Consider the following 10,000-nt stretch of genomic DNA (forward strand, 5'->3'; position numbering starts at 1 on the left):
ATAGAACAGCATAGACCAGCACCAAACCAGCATAGACCAGCATAGACCAGCCTAGACCAGCACCAGACCAGCATAGACCAGCACCAGACCAGCATAGACCAGCACCAGACCAGCATAGACCAGCCTAGACCAGCACCAGACCAGCATAGACCAGCACCAGACCAGCATAGACCAGCACCAAACCAGCATAGACCAGCATAGACCAGCACCAAACCAGCATAGACCAGCATAGACCAGCACCAAACCAGCATAGACCAGCACCAAACCAGCATAGACCAGCATAGAACAGCATAGACCAGCACCAGACCAGCATAGACCAGCACCAAACCAGCATAGACCAGCATAGACCAGCACCAAACCAGCATAGACCAGCACCAAACCAGCCTAGACCAGCACCAGACCAGCATAGACCAGCACCAGACCAGCATAGACCAGCACCAAACCAGCATAGACCAGCATAGACCAGCACCAAACCAGCATAGACCAGCACCAGACCAGCATAGACCAGCACCAAACCAGCAGAGACCAGCACCAGACCAGCATAGACCAGCACCAAACCAGCATAGACCAGCATAGACCAGCACCAAACCAGCATAGACCAGCACCAGACCAGCACCAGACCAGCATAGACCAGCACCAGACCAGCTTAAACCAGCACCAGACCAGCATAAACTAGCATAAAACACCCCCAGACCAGCATAGACCAGCAGCAGACCAGTATAAACCAGCAGCAGACCAGCATAGACCAGCACCAGAGACCAGCATAAACCAGCAGTAGACCAGCATAAACCAGTATAAAACAGTTTAGACCAGCACAGTATTGATGCTGGTCTAAGCTGTTTCCAGCAGGCTGGGTATTCTACACGGATTAATTTAGACACTAAACAGTCCCTGCGGCTTTACAGTCATTTATGACTAGAAATGCTTGCTGTCACTATGGAGACGGTGTGTGGGGTTTAGTGAGGTGTGTGTGCGTGATTGTTATGATTTTGTTTAACCGTGAGTGTGTGTGTGTGTGTGTATGTAGTGGTCTCCTCCGGAGAGGATGGTGGTTACTGGGGCAACAGTTAACGTGAATAATACATGGGTTCCTCTCCGTCGCCTCTCTCTGTCCCAGAGACCCTCTACAGCTCATCCGCCTGAGATCAGCTTCACCTCCTCACAAACAGAGGGAGTTAAAGGGCTCAGATCAAAGGGCTGAGCGTCATGTGAAAAAGTCGAATACACGCTTTACAGACCGCTTAACTCCAGGCCAAATCACACCTGGCACAACTAGTAAACAAGACGTTTTTCTCTTATTATTATTATTAAAATCATTTTATAAAATGCTGATACTTTTTAACTCTCTGTTATTGTCATATCCCATAATGCTGTTCAGTATAGCTCAACAACAACAGTAGTTTTCAGTGTTATTACAGAAAATAGCTTAAGGTCAGGTTAATTAAAAAAAAATAATAATAAAAAAATATGATATTTTACTGTTAAATATTCCAAAACCCTGGCAATAATTAACAGAGTAGATTTGCACCAATAATAGACATAATTATTTTATCTCCAGCCTCTCTTTATCCCTTAGAATTAAACAGGCTGTTTGTGTTACCGTGCCTTTAAATTACCATATGCAAATTACCTCCATTCTGATTGGCTTTATCTCGTTTTAAGAAGCAGTCCAGGCTGGAGCACTCCTTAAAACCAGTGTGAATGGGTCGGGCTAAACTCCTGTGGGCTGAGGAGGTAAATGTATGTAAATGTGTACATTATAACGGCCTTATTAAGCCCTTATTAAGCCTTATCAGGCGACTAGTTGGTAATTAATCGGCTGCTAATTATTACATTATGAAACAATATTCAGGGTCAATTAAGCAATTAAGTTGCCTCTTCCTGATCTCCTCTATTTTTGCTTGTATATTTGTCGAAGTTTCTAAAGTGTGTTATATAAAATGATTATATAACCTACTAAAGCTTGAGCTTCAGGTCGTGGACTGAGGACTGGACGTTCCCCTGTAGGATTTTCTGGTGTGAAGTAGAATCTGTGGTTCTGTCAGTTATGACAAGTCACCCAGGCCCGGAACAGCGAAGGATCCCCAGACCATCACACTACCACCACCATGCTTCACTGCTGATTGCATGTAACGGAATCTGCGTATTCCAAAATGTTCCACTTTCCACAGAACGTTATTCTCAAAGGCTTGAGTTGTCATCAAGAATCATGAACGCTGACCTTACCAGAGCAAGCCTAGCAGTTCCTTAGATGTTCCTCTGGGTTCTTTTGTGTTTTCCTGGATGACTTATTGTTTTTGGAACCTGGGTGAGTCGGACACTTCTGGGAAGATTCACCACCGTCCCAAGTTTGCTCCATTTGGAGATGATGGCTCTCGCTTTGGTTTGCTAGAGTTCCAGATCTCTACGAATGGCTTTGACTAACTTGATGAAGCTTAATAAAGGCTTTATAAAGGCAATTTACCTTAGTTGCCGCTTAATAAAGTAGTAATTAGCTGCAAGTTGATTACCAACTACTAACTTGATAAAGCTTAATAAAGGCTTTATAAAGGCAATTTACCTTAGTTGCTGCTTAATAACGTAGTAATTAGCTGCAAGTTGATTACCAACTACTAACTTGATAAAGCTTAATAAAGGCTTTATAAAGGCAATTTACCTTAGTTGCTGCTTAATAACGTAGTAATTAGCTGCAGGTTGATTACCAACTACTAACTTGATCAAGCTTAATAAAGGCTTTATAAAGGCAATTTACCTTAGTTGCTACTTAATAACGTAGTAATTAGCTGCAGGTTGATTACCAACTACTAACTTGAAGCTTAATAAAGGCTTTATAAAGGCAACTCACTCCAGTTACTGCTTAATCAGCTTTGAGCAAACTTGACTTGTTAATGTTTAATGAAGGCATAACGATGGGCACATTAGTGTTGTGCAAAAGGTTATGAGAAATGTGCAAATTTCCATGCAAATGTTTGCAATTTTAGTTTTTTTTGAAACATATGCGCATAAAACTCCGTGGCTGGAGAGCTAATGGGAGCTAGCCGGAGACAGAGGCCGTCTGGGGAGGAAGGAGAGAGCAGAGGAGAGAGAATAGAGCGGTATTGCGCTGCTCTTGTTTGTTTTTAATAAGGATTTCCTCCAAGATCCTCCAAAGTCCCATCAGCTCGCGGCGTGTCCATGGAGACGCGTGCAGCAGAAGAGCGCTGGAGGACACTTGCGAAGCAGCCGAAATCGGCAAACAAATTAAATAAAGGTTGCAGCCCAAAAGTTAATCTAAGTTTGTTTGCCGGGGAGGGAGGAGCGCGTCCGCAATCCTTTAGCTCATTTTGTGGGAAAGTGGGAGATTTTCTCTGAGCCACTGAGTCGTAAGATTGCATGTTGACTCGGAGAGCGAGGTTTAGTCGCCCCGAGGGGGTCCCACTCTGTGCCCCACACACACACCTCTCACTGCGTATGCAAAACAGAAGGCAGATTCCTGGCCCTAACAGGGTCCGACACTGTGCCGGCCAGTTTTCTCTGTTTCCTTTTCTCTGTGTCCTGTTTTTCTAAGCGCGAAAGTCAGAGACCGCCCTTCACTTATCGTAATGGGATAAACTTCCCAATAATAAAATGTTAATATTCACAGATCAGGCGTGACGTTCTGACCACCTCCTCGTTTCTACGCTCACTGTCCAGTTTATCAGCTCCACTTACTTTATAGCTGCACTCTGTAGTTCTACAGTTACAGACTGTAGTCCATCTGTTTCTCTGATACTCTGTTACCCTGTTCTTCAGTGGTCAGGACCCCCATGGACCCTCACAGAGCAGGTACTGTTTGGGTGGTGGGTCATTCTCAGCACTGCAGTAACACTGACGTGGTGGTGGTGTGTTAGTGTGTGTTGCGCTGGTATGAGTGGATGAGTTTTTATCACTGTGTCCACTCACTGTCCACTCTATTAGACTCTCCTACCTTGTCGGTCCACCTTGTAGATGTAAAGTCAGAGATAACAGGTCATCTGCTGCTGCAGTTTGTGTTGGTCATCCTCTAGTCCTTCATCAGTGGTCACAGGATGCTGGCTGGAAATTTTTGGTTCTCAGTCCAGCAGCGACACTGAGGTGTTTAAAAACTCCAGCAGCACTGCTGTGTCTGATCCACTCACACCAGCACAACACACAGCTGAGAATGACCAACCACCCAAACAGTACCTGCTGTGTAAGGGTCCATGGGGGTCCTGACCACTGAAGAACAGGGCAACAGAGTATCAGAGAAACAGATGGACTACAGTCTGCAACTGTAGAACTACAGAGTGCAGCTATACAGTAAGTGGAGCTGGTAAAGTGGACAGTGAGCGTAGAAACGAGGAGGTGGTCAGAACGTTACGCCTGACCAGTGTAGGTTATGAATGTGATACAGCTGAAATCAGCTCCAAACTGAAGGACGAAGAAAGTATCCTGGACAATCGGACGCATTTAAACGCAATCTGGCCAAAGCTCGTCAGTCCATAGGTTAAACAGGCTGTGATACTGCAGGGCTTGGGTTCTCAGATTAGGATTAGGCCTAATTCTGGACTCCGCAGCTTTCTGAACATTCTACCCTGAAATAAAACGTAATCCTGCACTAAAATTAACCCCTGACCAGAAAACTGACCATGAATAAGCAAACATTTTGCATGTTCTTCTCTTCCTCTGCTGTAGTTGACTCTGATGCCCGAGCAGACAGTGCTCCCCCTGGTGGACAGGAACAATGTGAAGGAGACCACATTCGGGGTGACGTTCCAGCACCCTGAGATCATCGCCAATGCCGACCTGGTCCGACAGAAGCTGACCGAACCTTACTACTGGAGACTGCCCAAACAGTTCAGAGGGTCCATGGTCTGATTCTGACCCTTTGTTTTGTTTCTTACGACAGTAAACTCTGAAAGTTGGATAGATGCTGCTGTAACTGATTAATTAGCTTGATCACCTGGATTGATTGATTTGATTGGTTTATTGATTTGTGTTAGATCACTGCCTACGGTGGGAAACTGAAGTACGCCACTTACTTCGAGGCTCGTGATGAAACAGGCCTTACCATCTACGAGCCTCAGGTCATCATTAAGGGAGGCCCCAACAGGGACAAGATCATGGTCCGTCACATGGGGGCGCTGCAGATCGGCCAGCTGACCCGCCACGAGATTGACATGACAGAGGTGAGCCAAACACAGCGGAGCGCCAATGTCCAGCACTCTGAGGAAATGAGGGATTAGGCGAGAGCAGGGGTCACCGTGCACTTTGGCAGGAAAGAAATGACCACTGTTCTGTTGAGGAACTCACACTGTCTTACATACATGCAGTTACAGACTGTAGTCCATCTGCTTCTCTGATACTCTGTTACCCTGTTCTTCAGTGGTCAGGACCCCCATGGACCCTCACAGAGCAGATACTATTTGGGTGGTGGGTCATTCTCAGCACTGCCATAAAACTGATGCGGTGGTGTGTTAGTGTGTGTTGTGCTGGTGCGAGTGGATCAGGCACAGCAGTGCTGCTTGAGTTTTTAAACACTGTCCACTCACTGTCCACTCTATTAGACACTCCTACCTCATCAGTCCACCTTGTAGATGTAAAGTCAGAGACGACAGCTCATCTGCTGCTGCACAGTTTGTGTTGGTCATCCTCTAGTCCTTCATCAGTGGTCACAGGATGCTGCCCACAGGACGCTGTTGGCTGGATGTTTTTGGTTGGTGGACGATTCTCAGTCCAGCAGCAACACTGAGGTGTTTAAAAACTCCAGCAGCACTGCTGTGTCTGATCCACTCTGACCAGCACAACACACACTAACACACCACCACCATGTCAGTGTCACTGCAGTGCTGAGAATGACCCACCACCCAAACAGTACCTGCTCTGTGAGGGTCCATGGGGGTCCTGACCACTGAAGAACAGGGTAACAGAGTATCAGAGAAACAGATGGACTACAGTCTGTAACTGTAGAACTACAGAGAGCAGCTATACAGTAAGTGGAGCTGATAAAGTGGACAGTGAGCGTATGTGGAAGGTTTTAATGTTACGGCTGAAATAGTGTGGTCAGAGAGTGACAAGTGAGGAAGGCCGATAAGGCGGGTGTTTCTAATAAAGTGGCCAGTGAGTGGAAGCACAAGGTAGGCGTTTCTAATAAAGTGGCCACTTAGGCTTAAATTGATCTGCCCGGGTTCCGCCCACAAATGAACTGTTTCATAGCTGCTATTAAGAGGTCGTACAAGCTTTACTGAATGACGACGAACATGTCGTTTGAATTTAGGTTGAACAAAATAACTTCCCAAGATCTGATACTGTGGCTCACAAACAGGCGAAATAAAGGTTATTAAAATTTAATCATGTGCCGCTTTTTTGTTTGTTTGCTTTTTTTTTTACCAGTGTGGTTTTCTAAGGCCTGTCCTGTCTCACAGTAGCAGATACAGAAACATTAGTGAGGGCCTCTGGCTTTACTGCTAAACCCTGATTTGTAAATACTCCTCAAGTCTTCTCAGTTAGCTGTATAATGTAATCCAGACGTTGAGGACTGACCCGAACGTAATGTCCTTTCTCTTTCCTCCAAGTGGACAGCGCTTAGAAATCCTCCCTCAGGAACCACTTTCTGGTCTAAAGCTTTGCATAAATAAAGGCTGATGTTCGGTTGTTAATTGTTTACTGTTGTTGTTTTGTAGCATAACTGGAAGCACCAGGACAAGAGGCCGATGACCCGCGAGGACTTTATGGATGTTCTCTTCTACGTCGAATACGTTCTCATCAGAGCTTCCCACGGCAACGTCATGAGACACAGCAGGTTCGCTACCCATCAAACTTTCCATTGAATATGTTTATTATTAAACTTCATTCATCTAGAACTTCAGTACAGCTTGTATGTGTCCGTTTTACTGTGACTCAGTAAAGAGTTCTGACATAGAGCTGCAGCCGCTGCTTTCCATTCCTAACAACTACCTGAAACACTGATTACACTGCGACTCATAGTCAGTGACGTATCTAGAACTTCATTACAGCTTGTATGTGTCCGTTTTACTGTGACTCAGTAAAGAGTTCTGACATAGAGCTGCAGCCACTGCTTTCCATTCCTAACAACTACCTGAAACACTGATTACACTGCGACTCATAGTCAGTGACGTATCTAGAACTTCAGTACAGCTTGTATGTGTCCGTTTTACTGTGACTCAGTAAAGAGTTCTGACATAGAGCTGCAGCCGCTGCTTTCCATTCCTAACAACTACCTGAAACACGGATTACACTGCGACTCATAGTCAGTGACGTATCTAGAACTTCATTACAGCTTGTATGTGTCCGTTTTACTGTGACTCAGTAAAGAGTTCTGACATAGAGCTGCAGCCACTGCTTTCCATTCCTAACAACTACCTGAAACACGGATTACACTGCGACTCATAGTCAGTGACGTATCTAGAACTTCAGTACAGCTTGTATGTGTCCGTTTTACTGTGACTCAGTAAAGAGTTCTGACATAGAGCTGCAGCCGCTGCTTTCCATTCCTAACAACTACCTGAAACACTGATTACACTGCGACTCATAGTCAGTGACGTATCTAGAACTTCAGTACAGCTTGTATGTGTCCGTTTTACTGTGACTCAGTAAAGAGTTCTGACATAGAGCTGCAGCCGCTGCTTTCCATTCCTAACAACTACCTGAAACACGGATTACACTGCGACTCATAGTCAGTGACGTATCTAGAACTTCATTACAGCTTGTATGTGTCCGTTTTACTGTGACTCAGTAAAGAGTTCTGACATAGAGCTGCAGCCGCTGCTTTCCATTCCTAACAACTACCTGAAACACTGATTACACTGCGACTCATAGTCAGTGACGTATCTAGAACTTCATTACAGCTTGTATGTGTCCGTTTTACTGTGACTCAGTAAAGAGTTCTGACATAGAGCTGCAGCCGCTGCTTTCCATTCCTAACAACTACCTGAAACACTGATTACACTGCGACTCATAGTCAGTGACGTATCTAGAACTTCAGTACAGCTTGTATGTGTCCGTTTTACTGTGACTCAGTAAAGAGTTCTGACATAGAGCTGCAGCCGCTGCTTTCCATTCCTAACAACTACCTGAAACACTGATTACACTGCGACTCATAGTCAGTGACGTATCTAGAACTTCATTACAGCTTGTATGTGTCCGTTTTACTGTGACTCAGTAAAGAGTTCTGACATAGAGCTGCAGCCGCTGCTTTCCATTCCTAACAACTACCTGAAACACGGATTACACTGCGACTCATAGTCAGTGACGTATCTAGAACTTCAGTACAGCTTGTATGTGTCCGTTTTACTGTGACTCAGTAAAGAGTTCTGACATAGAGCTGCAGCCGCTGCTTTCCATTCCTAACAACTACCTGAAACACTGATTACACTGCGACTCATAGTCAGTGACGTATCTAGAACTTCATTACAGCTTGTACGTATCTGTTTTTTTTATCTGCAAGATGAGTAAGCGGACAAAAGTCCAGCAAAATAAGAATAATATTAATAATAATTATTATTATGATTCTAAGTAGATAAAGAAAATGATATTAAATGATATGAATTGGATAATAAGACCGTTAATGGGATAAATATTAAAACTGAGCCACGATTTTCAGACGTGTGCTCAATAGGCCTTTAATAAGCCTCTGAGCACTGCCTGTACACCTGATACAGGCTGGTTTACTCAGTTCTGCCTGTCTTTTTTTCCCATAAATAAGACAAAGATCCCGAATCTCGTGAGGTGTCGCTTCATGTTTTATCCTCGAATTCACCCTGGCTCTTTCCGAACAGCCGGGGTCTTTTCTATGGCTGTTTTGTTGCCGAATCCCTCAGCAGGTCCTGACGAGCACAATAGAATAAAAACAGATTATCTGCTTAGAGGGCTTTTCTCTGTGCTTCCTTTTTTTCTGCTCCCAGATGGGATCAGCGAGCTTGATTTCCCAACTTGTTCACTGTTGTCCTCCATATGCACAGACGCCGCTCGCTGTTCGGCGCCAGGCTGAATCCGTGGAGCAGAGAAAAGGCTGAAAAAACCAAAGCTCATGAGATTCAGCGTTGATTTACAACACCAGAGAAACCCACACGTTTACAAAACAAGGACTTTAATTGCGTGGAGGGGAATTCCACCAATGTTTCCAAATTTCTCAAATGGATGTGAGGTCGTGTGACGATTTGGTGTGAAACGGTTCAGACGTCTTTACAGTGGTGGTGATGGGAACCAGGCGTCGCCATGACTACAACACAGATATAGACACTTTATTTACCATCCAGAACCACCAGAGAACCTACACGAGTCTTCTGAGTTTATATGGAATGTTGATGATGGAAAACAGTGGAAAATCTGGAATAATGAGTTTTCTTTGGGGACTATTTTGCCGCACAGCGCCCTGCATGTCTCCCTCCACCATGAATGGAGTTGAAGTTCTCTAAACTCTCATAAAACAGCGTCTCAGTCATCAGGCAGTGAATTCAGAACCAGTTCATGTAGGAACTTTCTGTAGGAGCTTTTAGAGGGACGTCTGGTTCCCATCACCACCTCTGTGAGGAGCTTTTAGAGGGGGACGTCTGGTTCCCATCACCACCACTGTGAGGAGCTTTTAGAGGGGGGACGTCTGGTTCCCGTCACCACCACTGTGAGGAGCTTTTAGAGGGGGACGTCTGGTTCCCGTCACCACCACTGTGAAGGATTCTGGCTGTGTGTTCAGGTGGAGAAGGGCGGAGCTCCTCTTTAAAGCATGCCATGTGTTGATTTTGTGTTTTTCCTCAGGATTTCGGAGATTTCTCTGGAGGTGGCGGAGGAGGGCCGTCCCTCGGTGGAGAGCGAGAGAGCATTCCAGATTGAAAAATGCGACTGTCCTCAGGGATACTCTGGACTGTCCTGTGAGGTGATGTAACACACACTCTGCCCATCGTTATGTGAGCTGGTTCTCCTTCGGTTTCTGGTTCCTTTATGTTTCCGTTTTTGAAGAAAAATAAAACTGAAATCTGGGATGCTGCATTAAACTCATGATGAATCT

At 45.1% G+C, this 10,000-nt stretch overlaps 1 protein-coding gene across 1 annotated transcript in view; it reads left to right on the plus strand.

The window, feature by feature from the left end:
- lama2 (laminin, alpha 2) overlaps positions 1-10,000 on the plus strand; it is a 268,929-nt gene that overhangs the window by 165,011 nt on the left and 93,918 nt on the right. Inside the window, exons 25-28 of the mRNA XM_037537821.1 lie at positions 4,672-4,848; positions 4,980-5,165; positions 6,660-6,778; positions 9,751-9,868. Of these exons, the coding sequence (XP_037393718.1) occupies positions 4,672-4,848; positions 4,980-5,165; positions 6,660-6,778; positions 9,751-9,868 (600 nt within the window). The remainder of the gene's footprint in view (positions 1-4,671; positions 4,849-4,979; positions 5,166-6,659; positions 6,779-9,750; positions 9,869-10,000) is intronic.

The sequence above is a fragment of the Pygocentrus nattereri genome, chromosome 4 (genome assembly GCF_015220715.1).
Source record: "Pygocentrus nattereri isolate fPygNat1 chromosome 4, fPygNat1.pri, whole genome shotgun sequence".
NCBI classification, from domain to species: Eukaryota; Metazoa; Chordata; class Actinopteri; order Characiformes; family Serrasalmidae; genus Pygocentrus; species Pygocentrus nattereri.